This window comes from Canis aureus, chromosome 29 (genome assembly GCF_053574225.1).
Source record: "Canis aureus isolate CA01 chromosome 29, VMU_Caureus_v.1.0, whole genome shotgun sequence".
NCBI lineage: Eukaryota > Metazoa > Chordata > Mammalia > Carnivora > Canidae > Canis > Canis aureus.
The window spans coordinates 17,856,837-17,880,217 of NC_135639.1; the positions used below are offsets into that span (position 1 = coordinate 17,856,837).

General features: G+C 43.9%; 1 protein-coding gene across 1 annotated transcript in view; it reads left to right on the plus strand.

The window, feature by feature from the left end:
* LOC144300844 (guanylate cyclase 2G-like) overlaps nt 1-23,381 on the plus strand; it is a 45,296-nt gene that overhangs the window by 11,072 nt on the left and 10,843 nt on the right. The window contains 12 exon segments of the mRNA XM_077877044.1: nt 869-981; nt 984-1,041; nt 2,336-2,443; nt 3,061-3,223; nt 4,680-4,689; nt 5,314-5,436; nt 7,618-7,701; nt 8,631-8,744; nt 9,275-9,307; nt 9,309-9,350; nt 17,018-17,183; nt 18,792-18,947. Of these exon segments, the coding sequence (XP_077733170.1) occupies nt 869-981; nt 984-1,041; nt 2,336-2,443; nt 3,061-3,223; nt 4,680-4,689; nt 5,314-5,436; nt 7,618-7,701; nt 8,631-8,744; nt 9,275-9,307; nt 9,309-9,350; nt 17,018-17,183; nt 18,792-18,947 (1,170 nt within the window).

The following is a 23,381-nucleotide window of genomic DNA, read 5'->3' on the forward strand; positions in this document are numbered from 1 at the left end:
AAACCCAGGGGAGTTGACTTCCTCCCTCTGGTTGTTAAGGATCGGATGCCTCCTCTGCAGGGTCAACTGGGACTAGTTGTGTGAAATCACCATGACTTGCAGTGCTGGGCACGTAGCAGGTGCTGAATAAATGGTCCTCTAGAGTCCTGTCCCCATTAGGAACACATCAGCAGTGAGTCCTATGTCAGGCCAGGGGTCCTTAGTCGCAGGTGTGGAGGAGCTGTGCTTTACTCCTCTGGGATCTGTGATGTGCCCTTTGTGCGTGGGGCTGAGCACATCTAGCAGGGACAAAGAACACACCTTGGCCAGGACCAGGCCCTGTGCTAATGCCAGGCACAAACCAAAACGAGGAGGGAAGGGGCTCACTGAGAATAGAGTTTGCAGACTCGTGCCTGGGGCCTGGCATGTCACTGACCTTTTGTCACATTTGATTGTTGTAGAGAAGCACAAATCTTGGGTTTTATGTGAAATTAGTTAAAAACGGCTTAGCTTCTTCTTCTTCTTCTTCTTCTCCTTCTCCTTCTCCTTCTCCTTCTCCTTCTCCTTCTCCTTCTCCTTCTCCTTCTCCTTCTTCTTCTTCTTCTTCTTCCTTTAAATCCTGGGTGGGCTCTCCAGCATAGGCCTAGCAACATATACCTCCCTTCCCAAAGTGGCTTTTGTGCTCCATAAGGGGGCTCCCTCTGAACCATGTTGGTTTTCTCATACTCCTCCTTGACTATCCCTCAGATTCCCGGAAATGGCAAAAACCTCTGGGCTGGCTTTTGGTGGCTTTGAGGTGGGGGTTCTGCTGAGAGGAGCTGGCAGGCTGGCATTTTGAGCCACAGGCACCTCTCCCTCCTCTTCATCATGGCATCTTCTCTCTTCCCAGGAATCACTGGCCCCGTGATTGTGGATTCCCAGGGAGAAAGGCACATGGATTACTTGGTCTATGCCCTACAGGAATCCAGAAACGGGTCCCTCTTTCTTCCTTTCCTGCAATATTACTTTCCAGCTACCAGAAAGTCATCAGGTACTGGGCGGACACTTCTTGGCATTTAGATGGTGCTACAGGAAGGGACCTGGGAGGGGAGGGTGGTCTGGGGGTTCCTACTGTGAGGCCAGTGTGGGATCTAGCTCCTGGAATCTACCACACAGGTTGTCTGTAGCTCTCTGAACTCTCATGAAGATCAACTTTGGGCCTTTAAAATAATCTTGCTCTTGATCATGGGTGTGGCTCAGCCACTTCAGATTCCAGTTTAGAACACAATACCACCCAAGTGCACCTCCATCGGGATCTGGGCCTCCTCTGACGCAGCAGCCTGGCAGTCCCACTGGCCTGTGATCTTGGGGAGAGGCCCTGGCCTAGGGGTGATAGAACACAGTGGCCCCCTGCAGGGTTGAGTCCCAGCTGGCCAAACCCACTCACCCAGGCAACCTGATTCCCAAATGGAGAGCTTGTGGGCACCTGGACCTGGGTGCTGTCCTGGGTTCCTGTGCCCAGGAATCCTTAGAAAACTCTGTTTTTCCCCTCTCAGCTCTAAATCAATGAGAAAACTGAAAGGAAACCTAAAAGTTAATTGAATTTCTATTTGTCCCCACCGTCACCACCCCTAATACAGATTTGATTCGACACTTTTTTCCTCCCTACTTTCTTGGAATTTTAATGTGCCAAAGTAAGTTGGCGCAGGAAATGAAATAACCTTGGCAAAATAGACCTTCAGTGTTGTAGGAGCAGGCATTTTCCAAGTTAGGGGAAGATGCTTTGGTCTGTTAAGCGTCAGGTGCTCTGTAACAAGATTTGTCTCTATCAACCACAGGAGAAAATCCCAACAGTGCTGGAAAATTGGCACATCATTTTTAAATCAAAAGTGACAGGGTTTAAATCAAAAGATTAGGCTTGCTTTTTTACCCAACAGAAAGATATTGCCCTTCCATGAATTAGATTATCTGCACGTGAATTTGAAGAGTCTAGGGCACCTGGGTGACTCAGTGGTTGAGCGTCTGCCTTTGGCTCAGGGTGTGATCCCAGGGTCCTGGGATTGAGTCCCGCTTTGGAGTCCCTGCAGGGAGTCTGCTTCTCTCTCTGCCTGTGTCTCTGCCTCTCTCTGTGTTTCTCATGAATGGATAGAGAAAATCTTTTTTTTTTTTTTTTTAAATGAAGAGTCTAGGTAAGGTGCAGAAATTGAATGGGTCACCAAATGTTTGAATTAAGTGACCAAGGCCTGCCTCTTGCAAACGACATCCTGTTTTAGTTGCTCCCATTAAGGTAGAGACACAGTGCAATAAATCAAGTGGGCACTGACCTTTAACTGTCTTTTTTTTTAACTGTCTTTTTTTTTTTTTTTAAAGATCATAGTGAATTTCTCCATGACTCATTGGCCCCACAGCTCCCTCCCAGAAGACAGACACGGCTGTGGATTTTACAGTGTTCTCTGTGAACCTACACCTGCTTCTACAGGTCAGTGTAGGGTGTCTCAACAGCAGTGGTGCTACTGACATTTGGGGCAGGATGCTTTTTGTGTGGGGATGTGTTCTGTGCACTGTGGGATGCTTAGCAGCATCCTGGGCCTCCACCCACTACAGCCAGCAGCACCCTCCACCTGCAGCAACCCCCAGAGTCTCTCACATCACCTGCCTACCCTGCAGAGAACCTCAGCTCTCGGGCAGCCTGGCTCCGGGGATGTGAGTCTCAGAGACCTCATTTCTAAGGAGTTAGAGGGAGTCTGAACAAGGGAGTGTTGCCTGGTGGTGGGAAGCCCATTCTGGAGTTAGATGGATCACAGCTGAGAACAACTCTAAGAGGAGCAAATAGTAAATGTTCAGTGAAAGTGGCAGTGGTAAAAGCAGTCGGAAGTCATCACCATTCTCTGTGATGGAAGTTTCTATACAGATGTGGAGGTGAGTGTAGTTGCCACAGGAACCAGAGCGGAGGTCAGAAAAGAATTCTTGGAAGAGACAAGTCTGAATGGACCCACTGTATCCTAGCTTGAGGCATCTGCTTGGCAGGACCGGCAGGGGAGCTGGGATGTGCTCACTTCCATTTTTGACAGGCTGTAGTAATGACTCGTCTCTGCCCTCCAGGTGTGACTCCTGTGATCCTCACAATGACCCGCCTGATTTCCGTCTTGGGAGCTGTCATCATAGGCCTGGTTTTACGGATGCAGAGTGGAAAATCGCAAAAGCGACATAAAGACATTTGGTGGCAAATCAATTATGATGACATCACCATTCTGCCCCAGAACAAGTGAGGCCACACCTGGCTCACGTATCCATTTCCTGCTCACTGTGTGTGATTTGTGGAAGGGATCTCATCTAGGGATTTCCGAAAGCTGAAGCTGGCTCATTTATAAAGTGGGTGCATAACAGAGTCTTGAGCCCTGCATTCTGCTTGTGGGCCTCCCACTTCTTCCTTGATGAATATCTTTGGGAACGTCATTTCTGGGCCTCAGTTTCTGAATACTTAGAAATGATCAGATGGTCTCGAAGATTCCCTTCAGCTCTAATACCCTGTGGGTATAAGAACCCATATATCCTGTCCAAACATTAAAACTGTCTCCTGGACAGCATTGAGTCATTTTCAAAACCACATTAACTCCTTTAATCTACTAATGATGAAGACAGTAGCATTCATGTGGTCAACACACACACATTAGACATTGACTGCAGACCAAGCATAGTGCAAGGCATGGGGTCACACCGCAAATGATGTCTTCTGAGGAAGAAAAGTGCTCTGAAAGGTGTCTACCAGGTGAGACAGAAGCCCCGCAAATAGAGGGAGCAAATCCAGCATTGTGAAGGCTCCAGAAAAGAGGTGACATTTGGGAAGAGTGGTTTGCTAGCGGTGACCAGGAGAGAAGTAACACAGGGTGTGCCAAGATGTAGGGGACTCAATGCTGAGGGGCTTAGCACACATTTAGTCAGCATAACATTATTTGATAAGTATATAACATTTACATAATTTCAAAAAATACTATCATGGCCATCTCTTATGACTTAGCATATTTTTGCTTGGAATTTTGAAATGTCTTTCTTTCCATTTTTCTTTTTCTCTGTTTTTATCATTAATATTAAAGTGCAATATTTGCAAGCATATACTGATTATTTTGGAGCATTTATTGCCCTACTGGAAATGTTGGTGAGAAATGTTCTTTAACTAGAAAGATAGACTTGGGTTTCTGTAGTTTAAGAAGAGCTCTTTGTTCTTGGGGAGTAAATTTTACCTTCATCTTAATTTATTAAAAACCTACAAGTGAAATGAATTTTATTTTAAATATCAATCATTTTAGAATTTTAGATAGTGCTTGCTTAGGAGTACATGCTATTCAAGATATAAAGAGAATAACAAGAACCTATGTACTTGATTAGATGTATGAATTTTAAATGGCTTAACGCAAAATAAAAATGTTCTAGAATGTTGTTGCTTGTAAAAAAGCACTAAAAGTGGACCAAAGTATACAAGTTTGTTCTAACAGACATTTGGGTTGATTTTAAAGATAAGGAATACACTATGGATCAGAATCAAACATTTCTCTCATGTTATATACATGTTGTTCCTGTTATATTGGCTTTATTTTCAAAATTGTCATTTGTAGTATTCTTTTTTTTTTTTAAAGATTGTTATCCTTAGGTATAGTATTTATTCAATAAATGAATTAGGAGTTTCCAGAAAAAGGTGACTTGAGAGTACCAAAGTCAAGGAGGCTCCAACATGTTAAGATCAGATTGAGATTCATTAGCAAGTCATTTTCAAGTGTTCCTGGAGATTCTGGGGCTCACTGGTCTGGGGCGGGGGAGGTGAACGATAGATTGAGGGTGAAGGTGTGACAGAGAAGAATCCTGAGCCTCCCTTTTCCCTCTTCAACTAAGGCAGCTCTGCTTTGTCCTACCTGGTTTCTACAGTAGGGTTCCAGTTAAGACCCTTCTTGAAAAACAGGGTTTCTCTGTATCAAACACATTTTCTAGACATTGGGGAGGCACTGGGGATATTAAATTGGGTGGTAATGCAGTTAGATGCTCATTTAGAAAGAGGATTCTGACATAAGGTGACACATCTAGTTAAGTGCCAGAGCCAGAACTTGAATTTGGGCAGTTGGACCCCAGAGCCTGAACCATAACATCATCTTGGTGGTACAGACACAAGAATGACATATATAGTAGCAAAGCACTCACACCTTGGGTCAGACGGATCAGAATTGAAGTTCTGGGTCTCCCATTTATTAACTGTATGACCTTGGCACTCATTTTCCTCACCGATAAAAATCACAGTTTCTTCAGTACTTGGTCATGCTGCTGAGAACAATGGAATTGCTTCCTGTTTTACACCATCCATCCCAGAGAGGCACCCGTGTGTCAAGAAGGGACAACAGTAATTCATCTAGTGTGATGATTTCTGCAAGACCCTTTGTCAAGAGCCAGCAGGGGGAAGAGCTCTTTTATGCCCCAGTGGGGCTTTACCAGGTACTACTGAGGGCATAGTGGTGGCAAGTAGGTCCTAGTATGTGTCTCTGTCCCATTCCCCATATGTCCTTTCTGTCAGGCGGAGTATTGTGAATAGAGGGACACTCTAAGTAATAACCAGGGTAGTCCTGTGACTCCAAACTGGTGCTTTTCAAACTTTAATGTGGGTATGAAACACCTGGAGCTCTTGTTAAAAAAGAAGATGCTGGTTGAGTAGGTCTGGAGTGGGGCCCGAGATTCTGCATTTTCCCTAATAAGCTCCCAGGTGATTCCTATGCTGTCGTCTAGATTAGACTCAGCTCTGTCCAAGAGAACTTTCTATGAAGATGAAAATATTCTAAATCTGCACAGTCTAGTATGGTACCATTACAAGACTATTAAACATTAGTGTGCTGGGGAACTGATTAAGTTTTATATTATTTTAATTAATTTAAATTTATTTAGCTTTGTGTGGCTAATGGCCACCTTATTGGACATTGTCGTCCTAGAGCATGGATTACTGCATCCTTGGTACTTCAGCACTGATGAATCACTTGTGGGTAATGATGTTGCTGTGGTGTAAGCATTGGCAGTTGCTGTAGCTTGCAGCATAATTCCTGCCTGCCTTCCTCATGCTCTCTCCCACACCCTAGACCATTATGGTTGCCTGTGCTTAGCCCTCCTTTAGAAGTTCAAGTCCCCTGGGTGAAAAATATGTGAAGAAAAAAAATCCCCTTATATTTATTCTTTGAAATGGAAGTTCTAGAGAGTAGGGGCCAAAAGCTCTAAGCAAGGGAAGACTTGTTCTTTGCCCTAACCTGGATTTAGCAAAGATTGGATCCAACACTTTCCTTATGGCAACTGAACTTATTTTTCTAGTAAGTGTTCAGTTGGGTTTTCCAGCTACAAAAAACTGCCTTGGAGATTATCACCCATAAAACCCTAAGGACCTTTATTCATATGAAACTGTATATTATGGTCAAGTAACCACTTAGAGATGGCAGCCATCAATCCAGAGTGTGTCTGGATTGGTTAATCCTCCTGAAATGTTGGCTCTCCTCTCCCTCAAGCATCGTCATCACTGGGGTCTCCACCTCTATTGCTGGTATGATAGTGTCCAAACTCTGTAATAGAGGCTCAAGGATCTCTACTGCCTAGTCCCAGCCCACTTTCAGAAAAATTGTTTTTCCTAGCCTAAATCCTGTACTCATCCAATGGGTCTTGCTGCTTATGCCATGTGTGTTTTGCCCTCAGACCATGCCATGCCTGCCATCCCTGTCCCACTCCATCTGGAACCTTCTTGTCCTTAGGGTTCAGCTTAAACATTACCTTTTCCAAGGACCTTCACTTCCATCCCACAGGGGTCCCTGCCTCCATGGAAACCCCATCACAGTCCTGAGTTCTTTGCAGTTATCCCCATCCTAAAAATGGCAGATCTTGGTTGACATTTAAATCATGCTGAGGCTTACTTTCTCTTATGTCCAGATTCTCTCTCTTCTATGCAGACTTTTTATAGGTTGTCCTATGACTTGTGGTGATTGATGGACTCTCTAAAAGCAGACTCAATAGATAATGACAGACAAGAAGATATGCTACTGAGTGAAAGGTTGATATGTGCCCAGCTTTGAGTTGACAGTGTTACATATTTTAACTGACTGGACCCTTATAGGAACCTTATGAGATAGGTTTTATTTTTAATCTCCATAGTACATACGTGGAAATGGAAGCTTAGAGAAGCTAAATCCCTTGTTCAAGATTATGTAGGGAGTAAGTAGTAGAAATGGGCCTGATCCAGGTATTTGACTCTGGGCTTACTCTTAAGACCTCAGCTCACTATTCCTCTGAATGAAAATGGGACATTACTGTAAAATAGAAACAGTGTGATCTTGGAGTTCAAATTCTGGCTGTACTTCCTACAAATGTGTGACCTTGGACAAGTCACTTAACCTCAATGAGCTCATCTGGAAACAGGCTAATCATACCAGCCTCGCAGGACTGTGTTGTCTGTAAAATGAGATCTCATGTAGTCAGCAGCTAGCTGAGCACCTACACGCAGCACAGTGCCTGCCTAGGACTCATGTGGGCAGTGAGGAGCTTGATGGTCTCTTTCGTAGATGGGTTTCTTACCAGTTTTCCTAGTCTTTTCTGAGTCAAGCTTTTTTTTTGATCATCCTAGATGATCCACTCTGTCTCTGGTTCCAGGGGAGCTATGTGGCCATCTGTTATGTTGGTAACCAAGCAAAAGCCTGGGTCAGGAAGCCATCTGTGCTGCAGGAAATTCGGCTGGTGAGGTCCTTGCTCCTGGAGGAGAGAAAGTAGTGCTGTTCTCTGGCTCTCTGCTGCCGGCTCCCATCCCCATCTGGGAACATCCAAGTCCAAAGGATCAATGGTGGGAAACTGCTTCTGTCACCTTGGCCCACTATCCCCATCCCCTGACAGCTCAGACATTAGGCTTCAGATCCTTTAGCCTGACTCAGGCACCTGAAATCTGGGACACCTTCTAGCCTTGCTCTTTCCCCTTAATTTTTCTGGTCTTAATTCTGTTTCCCCATCCTCTGTGTCTTTGAGCGCTGCTCACCTCCCTTGAACTTGGATCCTTAGATAGAGGCAGATTCATGAGGTCTGGTTTCTTGCTCAAAATCTATGTATGACCTTGTGGGGCAGCCTGGGTGGCTCAGCGGTTTAGCGCCACCTTCAGCCCAGGGTGTGATCCTGGAGACCCAGGATCAAGTCCCCCATAGGGTTCCCTGCATGGAGCCTGCTTCTCCCTCTGCCTGTGTCTCTGCCTCTCTCTCTGTGTGTCTCTCATGAATAAATAAATAAAATCTTAAAAAAAATCTATGACCTGGCATGGCCCCTACACACTGGCATTGACAGTCATGAACATCATCAGGAAGCAGAGCCAGGTTTTACTGTGACGCGGTTTTAGTTAATCCCCATGGCTAAGGTTAGACATTGATAATTCCTCTGGTTTATTTGCTAGAGGCAGACCTCCTGGGTTTACCTCCCAGCTCTGCCACTAATAAGTTGCATAATCTTCAACACATTATTTTACTCTTTGATCATCAGTTTCCTCTTCCGTAAAATGGGAGAAGTCATAGTTCTTTTCTCACCTTTTCTCTTTGTGAGAACTAACTGCGAGTATATAAAGCACATAGCAGAGTTCCTGGCACAGAAGACACACTGTAATTGTAAGCTACTATTATTATTTTCAGGTATATGAATTAAAGCATGAAAACATCTTTCCCTTCTTTGGTATTTGCACAGAACCATCCAACATCTGCATTGTCACCCATTATTGCAAAAAAAGGGGGGGAGTCTTAAAATAAGTAAACTAGTAAATCTTCCTTTAAGTTTGATTAGCAGCAGCTAATAAGGAACCTTACCAATGCTTCACCCTTTGTCCAAGAACGGTTCCTCTCTGGTCTAATTGCAAGACCTGAATTATCTTGTTGGGCCACCTGCAGGGGGTACGGTTAGCAGTGGAATTGCCAACAGTCTGGTTTCCTTTGCTCTGGGTGGAAATTGTCTGAGCCTGTTATCATCTCCTAACACAATATGGCCACTTCCGAACTGTGTTTCTGGGCTCATCCTACCCATGGTGTTATGTGACCCTCAGCTTTATGTTAGGAATGAGGAAGTATTTATGACTCCAGACTGCATGATTTTCTCAACATTGAGTCAGGTTATGATGTCTCCTGGGAAATTTCCAGTAGTGGCTATAGAGTACTGTGCCTTGGATTGTAGTAGTTCTGGTCAAAATCATCCAGTGGATTGGAATCAAATCCATTCAACATGTGAAGATCCCTGTGCTTCCAGTGAAGTCACTGGTAATAATTTGAATAACTGTTTTTTTCAGGATGTTTTGAGAAACTCAGATAATGAGATAGATTGGATGGATATTCAAGCTCTAGTTTGTATATGACAAAGTCAATGTAAGTAAAACTTATTTATTTTTATTTTATTTTTTAATTGAAGTTTGATTTGCCAACATATAGTATAATAGCCAGTGCGGGAGATGGGATAACTGGGTGATGTAAAACTTATTTAAAGAACAAATACCAGAATTTCTGAGTTGTTCTGTGTCTTGGGTTAAACTGAACTGTAATCTTTCTGGAAAATTCTGATCTTCCTCAGAATAAAATACTATTAAATAACAAAATACTACTCAAATAAAATTCACCGCTTAGATCAGATTTTCCATTTTTTTCCCCTCTCTCCTTGATCTCAAGTAAATATTGAGAAATATTTTACACTAGAGTTGAAAGGAACTCTAGTTTATCCAATCAGGAAGAAGCAGGGTATTTACATGTCAGGTTGAACTTTTTTTACCCCAAAGTAAAGCTGATTACTAGGCCAGGATGCCAGCTAGGGGAAAGGATTCCTAACACCCCTTCCTTCTGCCTTTTTTATTCCTTTCTCCAGAAAATGCCCACAAGGCTGTTGACCAAAGAAGCGGGCTAGGAATGCACACCTAGGCAAAGATCACTGTAGTGTCTGCAAAAAAAGATTAATAATAACAGTAGTAGTAGCAGCTAAAATATATTAATGCTTATTTTGCCTACTTTCCGTCACTTTGTATTCACTTATTTAATTCTCACAGCAAAATATAAAGTAGCTCTAGCATTATATCCATTTCACAGATGGAAGGTGAGTAGTGGGGCCATGTCAGTGTGGGCCAGCATCCTGAGGCTGTCCTCGTCACCCTGGGCTACAATCCAGCCATGCTTTGTAAACTCTCTGTGCTGGCTTTCACCGTAGGAGGAGACCACAGCAATGATGTGGGGGTGGGTCTCAGTGAGGAAGTCCCTCCGTCTGACACGTGGACAGAAGGGCATGGGTGGTCATCATCTGTCAACCAACAGCCCATTCATCACCAAACAGAGTCCTCTGGGCGAGGCCTGGCCTAGGTGTTGGAAGGGACACAGGGTAACACATGAGCTCTGCCCTCCCGCAGAAGAGGGCCATTGGCTCTTGGACTGACTTTGGTAAGTCACTTCCCCTCTCTGGACCTCAGCCTCCATGTGAGTTTAATAGATGAGGTTGGCCTGATTGATATCAATGAGATTTCTTTTTTTCCTCGAGTATTTAATCGATCTTTACTTCGGAGAAGATGAGTCTTACTTGTGAAACTTTGGTATCTTAGGTTATTACCAAAAAGATAGACAACTGAAGCCTCCCATGACGGCTCCTCACAGATGACCCTGGGCCACTACTGTTGGTTAGTATTTCAGTAAGACTTCATTGAGCATCTCAGAAGTGTTTGCCTTACTCTGGGCACTTTCATAGGAAGACGAGGACTTGTTTTTATCTCTGAGTGGATTAAAATGTAGCTACAGAAAAAAAAAAAAGTTCAGGAAATGTACATCTAAAATTGTGTGGTGGAATGTTATAAAATAGGAGGATCTGACTTGGCATCCTCTTCTACCCTGGGCTCTTCCTTCCTTCCCTTCACCCCCTGTCCCTTTCCTCCCCACCAAGCCCAGGGAAGGACTCTAGACTCCGGGGACCTGTCTCCTGACCCTGGCATTATATGTATTGCCTCTGAAGAGGAAACTAGTCAGTTGTCCTCAAGTAACTTATGAATAACTAATAAGTTCAGCTTTTTCAGTTGGCATTTGGTTTTCAAGACGTTTGTTAACCCAAAGGTTTATCTGGAGAGATGCTGGGGTAGATGAGAATGGCACTGTGAAATGAAAGTCTCCCTGGTGCTCTTCAGTCATGCGGGTCACTCAGTCTATCCCCTGCTCCATGCTAGGGAAACCAAAGGTGCAGCTTGGTACCTTGTCTTAGCAGGATTGCTGTCTTCTGAAGTGGGGCATGCATATTACGGGATAGTGTAAGGAACTCATGGTGAGTTAGGTCAAGGCACATAGAGGCCCTTTAAGGCCAATTTCTCTGCCAGCATTCCTTCAAAGGGGACTAATGGAAAAAAAAATAATAAAATTTTAAAAAGGGGGACTAATGGAAAATTCACTACAGCTTCTCAGAGCTTTCCCATTGGTGACTTTGACATGAACCCAAGCACTGGGCTACACTCTGTGGGTCAGATTGTGCTTCTGGCCATCATATATCAAATCATAAAAGCAATTCCTCTCCTAATGTCTATTTGAGCAGAACATTCTATGCCAGGTAACAGAGAGATCCTTAGATGCTACAGACTTTTCAAGTGAAGAAACGTATGTTGGTTGAGCACCTAATTTGGCTCAGGCCCAATTTTGGGCATGGGGGGCACAGAGGAATAGACTCATTGTCCTGTCCCTAAAGAGTTCAACCCAGTGGAGCCAGCCTGGGAAGGAGCTTTGGAGATTATAAAACTCTTCTTGAGTCAGGGATGGGCCTTCATTTCTAAATAAGAGAAGTCTTAGTGGATTAAGAGGAGGACAGTTTGGCATAGAAATTGTCTTGGTGGTTTGAACTCCTCTCCACTAGTGGCCAGGTGACCCTAACTACCTTGAGCCTCAGTTTCCCTGTGTATAAACTAAAGAGCGTCCATCGAAAGATGAATGGATAAAGAAGATGTGGTTTATGTATACAATGGAATATTACTCAGCTATTAGAAACGACAAATACCCACCATTTGCTTCGATGTGGATGGAACTGGAGGGTATTATGCTGAGTGAAATAAGTCAATCGGAGAAGGACAAACATTATATGGTCTCATTCATTTGGGGAATATAAAAGATAGTGAAAGGGAATAAAGGGGAAAGGAGGAAAAATGAGTGGGAAATATCAGAAAGGGAGACAGAACATGAAAGACTCCTAACTCTGGGAAATGAACTAGGGGTGGTGGAAAGGAAGGTGGGCGGGGGGTGGGGGTGACTAGGTGATGGGCACTGAGGTGGGCACTTGATGGGATGAGCACTGGGTGTTATGCTATATGTTGGCAAATTGAACACCAATAAAAAATAAATTTATAAATAAAAAAATAAAGAGAACACCAGTACTCACTTAATGGAGTTGTTGCAAGAAGTAAGTATGCTTAGCACCATGCCGGCCCCATATCAGGTGCCAGGAAATGTTCATTGTTAGTAGGAGCAGTAATGTTACCATTATGGATAACTCCATCAGTAGTACTAACTAGTACTAAAAACATGTACATTTAAAAGTTTCATTCTCATGAAGGACCTGGATGGCTCAGTCGGTTAAGCATCCAACTCTTAATATCAGCTCAAGTGAGGGTTATGGGATCAAGGCCCATATTGGGCTCCGTGCTGGGTGTGAAGTCTGCTTAAGATTCTCTCTCTCCCTCTTCCCTGTGCTACTCTGCCCCCCACTCACACACGAGTTCTCTCTCTCAAATAAATAAATCTTGAAAAAGAAATTTCATTCCCCCAACAATCCTCTGGGATAAGTCAGCACTGTCCAAACAATACCAGCTACATGTGACTATTGGCTAGTGGCAATGTGGCAAGCTCAAGCTCACTTGTGCTGTGTGAAATTCACACTAGATTCAAAGACTTGATAAAAAAAAAAAAAAACAGAATGTAAAATATCTCACTATTTTTATGTTGGTTACATGCCAAAATAAGTTTTTTTTAATACATTGGCTTAAATAAAATATATTATTAAAATTAATTTCACCTATTTAACTGAAAAATTGAAAATTATATGTGTGGCTTATATAGTGTTTCTCTTGAAGAGTGCTCTTAATAATTAGCAATTAACTTCACTATTAATTCTTCTTTCTTTCTTTCTCTCTTTCTTTTTTTTAGAGGGAGCAGGGAGGGACAGAGGGAGAGAGACAGAATCTTAAAGCAGGCTCCATACTCAGCAGGATTGGATCTCAAGACCCTGAGATCATGACCTGCGCCAAAATCAAAAGTTGGATGCTTAACTGACTGAGCCATCCACGCACCCCCACTATTAATTTATCTTTAACTCCAGTATTAATAATATTATTTACATACATTCTCAAGAGGAAACAGTATGAGTCTCGGTGAAGTGAAGTAACTGCCCAACTGGTAAGAGGCAGGTTGGGATTTGCAGCCAGTCTGCCTCTGAAGCCTAGGTTCTTCCTTCCATGTTACATTTCTTCTCTGTCAAGTACAAGAGTCCCCAAATGTGGGATCCAGAAACAGGAGCCCTGTGGGCACTCCTCCCTCCCAACTCTTCAGTAGAGAAATAAAAGTAGTTAGCAGATAGGCTGCTAATAGAATTGCCAAAAATGCATGGAATCTGGCACATAAATCATAAACCTCTCATAGTTCTATCTGGTCTGTAACAATATACATGAAATCATACATTTCCACCAAGACAGGGAAAAAAGAAACCTAAAGAGATGTGTGCCATCTCTTAGAGAGAACTATATTCCTAGGATTTCAACCATCCCTAAACACCTCATTTATGTTCTAATGGAATGAATTCTGGTAATAAACCTGGATATCAGGAGTAATCAGTGGTGACTGAGTAAAATGTCTCCTGCCTGGGGTGGGCCTGGCGCTAGCAAGGGCAGAGACAGTTGTGAGTACCTGGGACAGGCCTGCTGCATGGGGAGGTCTCCATGAAAGGAGAGAGAATTCTGGATTGGATACAGGTCTCCGCAGATGTCAAGCCTCAACCTTGGCTTCTTGGAGCCTCCCTGGAGAATTCCAAAGGCAGCTCCAGCCAGGCCCCTTCAGGTTTGGGTGGGTGGGTTGCAGTTCTAAAAATGTCATTTATCATCTCAAAAAACAAACACTGAATTTTGGGCTGGGAGTGGCGTATCCACTGTCCTGCTTTCTACGTTAGCCTGTACTAGTCACTGTGGTGACTCAGTCTTCCTGCTAAAGCAGGACAATGACTCAGACTGTGATCACTGCTGGAGAGAGAGCTGAGTCCCTGATCTGGTGACCATGAGGCCCAAGGCCCCCTTCCTGGGTGCATAGTCCATTCAAGGGCTCCTCGATTTCCTCCTTGCTGGAACCACTGCTGCCTCCTGTACCACACCCATGGGTAACTTCACCCCCTCCTCAGCTGGGCTTGAGACATTTGAACCTGGCTGTTCTTATAGAATGGTGTTAGGAGAATGGGTGTGCTTTTTACCCTCCCCCACCCCATACAGTTTTCAGGGTACCAGAAACAGTAAAATCTAATGATTTAGAGGCAGCTGTGCTTTGAAGGCAACCCAACCTGGGTTTATATTCCAGCTCTGCCCTCCCTCTGTGGGAGCAGTTTAAAACCATGAGTTTCCTCATTGAAAGCAGAGAATGACAGTATTAACCTATTTCCTGGACAGATGAAATTTGATGCTACGTATAAAGCATGGTGCATAGTACAAAGTGCTCAAGGAAAGGTTCGTTGTTATTTATTTGCTCATCATAGATCCAGATCAAGGTATGAATTTTCACAGAGCCATGTGGCTTCAACGCAATGTTCAGTCATTCCTCATCTTTGCCCTTCAGAGCGGTCTTTCATCAGCCACGGGGCATTTGTGCAGTTGGCCAAGGGTGGGGACTTGGGAACGGGACAGCAGCTTCTCAGCTCTGCTCCACCACAGGCCAGCGATGGGACTGGGGGGCAGGTGAAATTCTTCGTTTCTCCTTTTCCTTATTCTTTGTGAAATGAGGTTGACAATAATACCACCTGCCTTTACAGGGCCGCTGGGGGAATTACATGAATTGGTTTATGGAAGGAACTTACAAAAACCAATTACATAACCACATAAGGTTAGTGCTATAAACTTAAAAAAAAAAAAAAAAAAAGATCCAGTAAGACCCCTTGGGAGAGACCTGGTCATGTTTACTCTTGCTCCGAAACCTGTTGGGTGAGGCAGATGTGCTGAGGCCCATGCTTCTCAGGCTGATGCAGGTAAATGGTTCCATTACCTCATACCTGGAGCATCCTGAGGCTGCTGCCTCTCTCCCAGCTCCCATGCTAAGTATTCTGAAAATGGTTCAGAGATTCAGATCAAAGATAGAACCTTTTTGTCTGTACTTTAAGTCTGAGAAACTGGAAATGTTAGATGAATATTATGGCAATGTCTTATAGTGAAACCATAGAGGAAGGTAAGGAAATGAAGACCCCAGGATTCAGTGGGGTCTTCTGTCTCCCTGTACACCTCTGCATACTTCTGAAATGCAGTCAGCCCTGCCCACTTAGCCTTCATTTCACTGCTGCTAGTCTGCCTTGGGAAATCTCAGAGAAATACCAATATCTCTCAATCTGATCCTGCTTCAATTGTGACAGATCTCATTTTCAAGTTTATCTCCTCATTATCTGTCCTTCCCAAATAATTTGCTTCCCTCCTTGATTCTAGGTCTTTAAGATGCTCCCTGCCTATGAAAAGATCTGTGTGCTCTGCCCTCACCTCCTTGCCAAACGAGCATGCTCTCTGCCTTGGTGACTTACCCTTAGTAGGTTCTTTCCGTTGTCACTCTTTCTTCCATTCTAATCATGCTCTTGCTTTGGATTCCTTAGGATCAGGCTTGCCTTGTACCACCTGTGATCCTTGTAGTTAATATAGGCTCTTATGTTCAGGTCTAAGCATTAGATTTTTCTTTTTCTTTTAAGATCCACAGGTGATTTTAATGGGCAGCCAAGGTGTGGAACAATGGGGGTGGGGTCAGGTGTTCTCAGGCTGTGTGCACATGAATCTCCTGTGGATCGGGTGAAAATGCACAGTCTGCTTCAGTAGGTTGGGGCAAGGCCTAAGACTCTGCATTTCTGCCAATCTCCCAGGTGATGGTGCTGCTGGCTCCCAGGCTAGATTTCAAGTAGTGGGCATCTAGGCAGTCCCATCTCATAGACGGTCAAATTGAGGCCCAATGAGATGAAGTATCTTGCTTGAAGAGACCGAGTGGTAAAGTGGAAACATGAATGCAAATCTTCCGACTCTAGTGTTCCTTCTGGGCCTCTTCATAAATAATGGTGCTTTATTATCTATTACAATAATAATAGATATAAACCCTTAAAAACACAGTGGATGACATGAGAATTTTTCAACATTCCTCATTTTATTGCCTTTCCCTTGCAAAATGCTCAAATCGGACTTTTAAGCACGTATAATAGAGTATAATATTCTGTTATTATAGAATCATTATATGTAGGTAGGAGTAGAATATAATTTGCGACATGTAGATAAAAAAGAATATTCTTAATTACATAGTGTGTTTCCATATTGTCAATATACTTTATCATATTTATACACATTTTTCATGACAATTTATGGAGAGTATTTACTTTGTGTCATGGACCGTGTCTGGTGCCTCAGGTACATTATTACATTTATCCTCCATGGCCATCCTGTAAGGTAGGGATTATTGTCACCTCCATTTTGAAGAAAAAAAAAATGAGGCCTACAGCATAAAGTAACTCGCTCTGTGCTCTTAGAGTTGGGATTTCAATTAAGGAGTCTGACCACTGAGTCAGCCTCTATTTTATTTAGCTTATTTATTTTAGGCTGGCCTTGCCTTCACAGGTCCACACTGGAAGGCCAGAAATAGTCTTCCCCAATCGGGTGACCCTACCCAGGTTGACTCATGGGCAGGGGGCTGTGTCAATAGCTCTAGAACAAATGAACATGGAGATGGGGACATTTCCCTCGCCTGAGTGTGTTTCTGTTTCTTCCAGCAGGGTCCATTGGCACCTGCTCTAATTCATTAGCTTATTTTCACTCTTCCAGGGCATGCCGTTCCTCCACAGGAGCCCCCTGGGGTCCCATGGCAACCTGAAGCCTTCCAACTGCCTGATGGACAGCCAGATGCATGTGAGGCTGACTGGCTTTGGGCTATGGGAGCTCAAGTCTGGCCGGACCTGCAGAACATACAAGGGACTGACAAACTATTTGGGTAACTGCTGGCAGACCCCCTGCCTATCAGCAGAGTGGTAACAGGGCGCCTGACCCCACCCTTTCCTGAAGCTCACTTGCACGTGTACCCACCCGCAGGAGCCCTTCCTCTGGAGCTGACTGAGTGGGGCTGTTCTATTCACCCAAGGAAGCAAGATCAAAATAGCCTCCAGGGTGGTGAGTCCATGGTGTGGTGTCAGAGTTAGGAGGCTGGGTCTCATCCTGGTGGAGCTGGGTGGCCAGAAGCAAGTCACTTCCCTTCTCTTTAGGCCTCGGTATTCTGATGCATCATCATCCTGTGCCCTCACTCAGCACGCACCATCTGCAGGCACTTTAAAGACGATGAGTGCCATCCTCTTGGTGCTCCAGTTTCACTTGAGAAGCTTTAAAAAATACGTAGGTGGCTAGGTCCCGTACCAGATCAACTGAGTCAGAATACCAGAAGGTGGAATCCGGGCATGGGCAACTGTATGGTTTTTTAAAAGCTCTCAAATGATTCTTATGCCTCGTTCAGGACAAGACATTCTGCTGGTAGTCCAACCCTCCTTTGCGTTTGTAAATGCAAACCGAGGCTTGGACTCTTCCTACTAGTCGTCCACAGTTAACTGAGCACCCTGAAGTCTCACCTCACTAGTATCCCAAGGCCCTGAGCACCCCTCTCTGGAGCAGCCCCTTGCCAGGAGCCTGGCTGTGCCCATATGGGGAGTTTCTGTAACGTGGGACACCTGGATGCCTTCCTGAAAAAGACACAGCGGGAAGTTCTGAAAACCTGCTAGTAGCTGCCCTATTTCCCCACCCCTCAATATATTTTCTTTTTTTTTTTTTTAATTTTTATTTATTTATGATAGTCACAGAGAGAGAGAGAGGCAGAGACATAGGCCGAGGGAGAAGCAGGCTCCATGCACCGGGAGCCTGATGTGGGATTCGATCCTGGGTCTCCAGGATCGCGCCCTGGGCCAAAGGCAGGCGCCAAACCACTGCGCCACCCAGGGATCCCAATATATTTTCTTTTAGTGATTGTAACCTACAATGAAATAAGCCTATAAACCTCACAGCAAAAAATTAATTGTAGGTCATATAAACTACCCGGAACACAGAGATCTGTAAAGCCAGGATGCGGCTTGGTGGTTCCCCAGGGCCGGGGGTAGGAGGAACAGGGAGCGGCTGCTTGATGGCTATAGGATTTTACTTTGAGGCCATGGACATGTCTTGGAACTAGATAGGGGGGCTGCTTGTATAGTATTGCGAATGTACCACATGCCACTGAATTGCTTGCTTTCGTGGTTAATTTTATGTCCTAGGAATCCTACCCCAATAAATTAGTTTCTAAAATGTAGACAAGACAGAAAGGGCAAAGAAAAATGAAGATGTCTTATAAACTCACAGCCAGGTGTTAGCCACAGTTGACACGTTGTTGTGAGAGCCCTTCCTGGCTGTTTGCTCTGTATTTGCATACCCAGGGATCCCCATCTGCCCTTCAAGTTAGGGACCTTAGGGGCTAAGGGGCTGGAGGCTTGCAATTCTGTGCTTTCCTGAGAAAGAGGGGTGGCTTTTCTAGTTCTGCTTGCTCCTTTCCCACTGCATGCTTAGGACACATCTTGCTTTGCAGAGTTCCACTGGACGGTCCCAGAGCTGTTGCGGCTCCCAGAGGCCCCCTGGTCGGGCACCCCAAAGGGAGATGTGTACAGCTTTGCCATCCTGATGACAGAGCTGATCCACCACCAGGACCACGGGCCTTTTGACGATCTCGATGAGGTGCCAGATGGTAAAGATGAATGAAACTCTTTGACAGGCTTTGGTCTAGCTTTTATTTTTTAAAAAAGAATGTTATTTGTTTATTCATGAGAGACACAGAGAGAGAGGCAGAGACACAGGCAGAGGGAGAAGCAGGCTCCCTGCAGGGAGCCTGATGTGGGGGCCCGATCCCAGGACCCCGGGATCACAATCTGAGCCAAAGGCAGACACTCAACAGCTGAACCATACAGGTGCCCCTTGCTCTAGCTTTTAAATGCTGGGTTTGTTTTTTATTTTAACTAAATGTTTATTACTTTATGGTTTATTTCATTGCTTTTCCTTTTTAAAGCCTATGGTGTTTTTTTTTTTAATTAAAAAACTAGAGGCAGTTGGCTTATAAAAACAATCGTGGAATTTGGAATTACATACTTTATTCTATTACGGCATTCACGGTGATCCTGTTGGAAAATGAGATAGGTCCCAGAACTTCTGTTCATGACATCCTCTCCCGGCTTTCCATTTAGGGAATGAAAGCTAAGCCCTTACAGTGGCCTGCAAGACCACCGAAGCCCTCTCACCTGGTCTCTGTGACCTTCTTTATTAGTGTCCTATGGCTGTAATAAGTTAACCACAAACCTGCTGGCTTTAAATGATGGAAAACTATTTTCTTGTGGTTCTAGAAGGCAGAAGTCCAAAATCAAGATTTGGCAGAATTTTGCTCCCTCTAGAAGCTTTAGGGAAGATCTGTTCTCTGCCTTGTCCAGTTTTTGGTGGTGACACTAGACTTCATCGGCTTTTGGCCAAATTGCTTCAGTCTCTGCCTTCACCATAACGTGGGCTCCTCCTCTGTATAGCTGTCTTCCATCTGTGTCTTATAAGGACACTTGTCATTGGATTAGGGCCCACCTGGAAATCCGAAATGATCTCCTTAACCCGATACTTAATTATATCTGCAAAAACCTTTTCTTCAAGTAAGGTTCTGGGGGTGAGGACATGGACATATCTCACTGGGGACCACCATTCAGCCCAGTATGCTTTCCTAATCTCACCCCCCGCCCCATGCTTTGCTCCTTTCATTCATTCATTGCTGGCCGTGCGCCTCCCTCACGCCAGGCACCTTCCTACCCCAGAGCCTTTGCACACACGATTCCCTCTCCTTGGGTAACTCTCACCTCATATTTGTATATACAAATTTACTTTATTCTTTCTTAAGGACTACAGGATTTTTCATTGTAAGGGCATGCAGTGTATTATCGATTGATACACATTCTGGTTGTTTTCCATTTTTTTGCCATCATAGTTGCTACAATGAGCAGCCTTGTATCTTTGTGGACAGGAAACTGAAGAGATAAATGTATTTTAATTGTATTTAATTTTTTTATATAAATGCTACCCAATTGTCTTTATAGGATATATTCAGGCTTATTTTTGGCTGAGTTGTCTCTTAACACACATCCTGTCATGGGGTTAAGGGAAGAAGTAGTGGGAGATAAAGCAAAATTTGATCAAGATTGATAAAATTATAGGAGGCTTAACCACCGACACTATTATTTTCCACCTTGGCCATATATATTGCTTCAGTCTCTGCTTTCACCATAACCTGGTGAAATTACCTGGGGGACTTTAAAAAGTGCTGCTGCCTGGATCTCAGCCAAGAAGATTCTGATGTCATATGTCATCAATCTGTGTAGCTGCCTTGGCATCAGGATTTTCTGGTAATTCCAATGTGCAGCCCACGCTGAACACCACTGTCTCAGAGTGAGCCCAAGGAAGTGTGCGTCTGTTGATTTCTTTTTTTTTTTTTTAAGATTTTATTTATTTATTCATGACAGAGTGAGAGCGAGAGAGAGGCAGAGACACAGGCAGAGGGAGAAGCAGGCTCCACACAGGGAGCCCCACGTGGGACTCTATCCTGGGTCTCCAGGATCACACCCCCAGCCGAAGGCGGTGCTAAACCTCTGCACCACTGGGGCTGCCCCGTCTGCTGGTTTCTAAGTAAACTCAGCTCACCTTTCTCTCTCGACTTTTTTTTTTTTTTTTTAATCATTTTGCCTACAATTTCTAGCCCATTCCTAGGGGCCAACCTCAAGTGTCATCTTTAGATCTTTATGCATTCCCTGGAGACTTTTTTTTTTAAGTCAGGAGCCTTTCAGAATGTATGTGGTTGCTTTAAAAATGGATCCCAGTTTTTATTTTATAGCCAGGTGAAATAGAAGGGAGACTAATCCAAAAAGGTTCATCCCAAATCCAAGTGCAACTGATGTTGGAAGCAAGAAGCTATACAGATCCTCCCAGACTGAGCCCAACCAGGAGCCCATCCACAGATGCCAAGCTCAGGGCCATTGGATTACACCAGTTGGGGTGGGGAGACCGTACACAGTTGGTATGTTTGCCTTTCACTGTAGTCCTATGCTCACATAGTTAAATGAAAGGTGGCCATATGGGATTTTGTATACACAGGACTGCAACCAGGAAAAGTACAAGGTGCACCTAATTTATGGGCAAATACACTTCTTCTATTAACTTCTCATACTTCCCTACAAACAATCCTGGTACTGGGAAATGAATAGATATTGATTCTCTGCACATACTCAACCAGTGGTTTTCCAATATTACTAGGCATCAGAATTACCTGGAAGGCTTAAAACACAAAATTGCTGGGTCCTACCCTCAGGGTCTCTGTCTCAGCAGGTCTGGGGCGAGGCCTGAGAATTGAGGTTTTTATCAATTTCCCAGGTGATGTAGAAGATCTACCATTTGAGAGGTACTGACCTAGTGTGACTCTGGACTAGCAGTGTCAGCCTCCCCTGGATACTTGTTAGAAATCCATATTTTCAGCCCCAACCCCAGGCCTTCTGAGTTGGAAACTCTGAAGGTGAGCTCAGAATTTACTTTTTAACAACCCCCAATCCCTGATTCTGATTGTGCACCAAAGTAGAATGATTACAATAGAGTGATCCTGGATGGTTAAAGATTACAGGACGGCTGCACATTACTAGCTCATAAACGTGTGTACTCTGAGGTGCAGACCCACAATTTGAATCTGAACCCATGGTTCAAAGTTTTATATCAATTTATTTATTCTTTCATGGCATTTCTTAAAGCTGAATATGGGGAAGCAGAGGATGCAGCAATACTAATTCTCCAGTCACTTCTTTAAAACTATTGTTGTATGTAATATTCCTCAGCCATTAGAAATGACAAATACCCACCATTTGCTTCGATGTGGATGGAACTGGAGGGTATTATGCTGAGTGAAATAAGTCAATCGGAGAAGGACAAACATTATATGGTCTCATTCATTTGGGGAATATAAAAGATAGTGAAAGGGAATAAAGGGGAAAGGAGAAAAAATGAGTGGGAAATATCAGAAAGGGAGACAGAAGATGAGAGACTCCTAACTCTGGTAAACGAACAAGGGGTTATGGAAAGGGAGGTGGGCAGGGGTGGGGGTGACTGGGTGATGGGCACTGAGGTGGGCACTTGATGGGATGAGCACTGGGTGTTATGCTATATGTTGGCAAATTGAACTCCAATTAAAAAATATGTAAAAAAATAAATAAATCACACAGAAAAATAAAACTATTGTTGTACCATGTCTCAAATTACAATTTGTTTGGGACCAAACAAAACAAAACAAAACAAAAACCCCACAATTACTCACAGTATATCCTTTTTTAATGTATATTTTTTTCAGGTTACTTTTAGGCATTAAAAATGTGCATTTAAACACAAGTATGTATATTGACAAAAACAAGATAATATTTTACACAGTTTTGTGACTTGTATTATTAAGCCACACTTTGTTCAGATGTCCTTAGTTTTCTGCTTTAGAGAAAAGGAGGGAAGGAAGGGCAGAGGGAGAAGGAGAGAGAGAATCTTAAGCAAGTGCTGAGCCTGACATGGGCTCGATCTCACAACCCTCAGATCATGACCTGAGCCAAAATCAAGAGTCAGATGCTTAACTGACTGAGCCACCCAGGCACCCCCAGATTTTCTTAGTTTTTAACCCAATGTTCTTCATACCTCAACATCCTATCCAGGACACCATACAGCAATTAGCCATCATGTCTACTCTATGCTCTTCAGGAATGTTTCTCAGAGCCTGTCCTTAATTTTTATGACATTGGAGTTTTGAGGAGTACTGACAAGGGATTTTGTAGAATGTTTCTCATTTGAGATTTATTTGATTATTTTTTTCTTCATGGTGAGACTGGGCTTATCTTTCTTGGGAGGAAGTCCATGGAGGGAAATTGTCATGTTCGTCACATCATGTCAAGGGTACAGCCAACCAACATGACTATCACTGTCGAGCTGGACCTGGATGAGGTTTGTCTGGTTTCTCCACTGTAAAGTTACAACTGCTTTCCCCTCTTCCTGTATGGTCCTCTTAAGAAAGAGGTCACTATGTGAAGCCCACACTTAAGGAGTGGGGAGTTGTGTTCCACGACCTTGAATGGAGAAT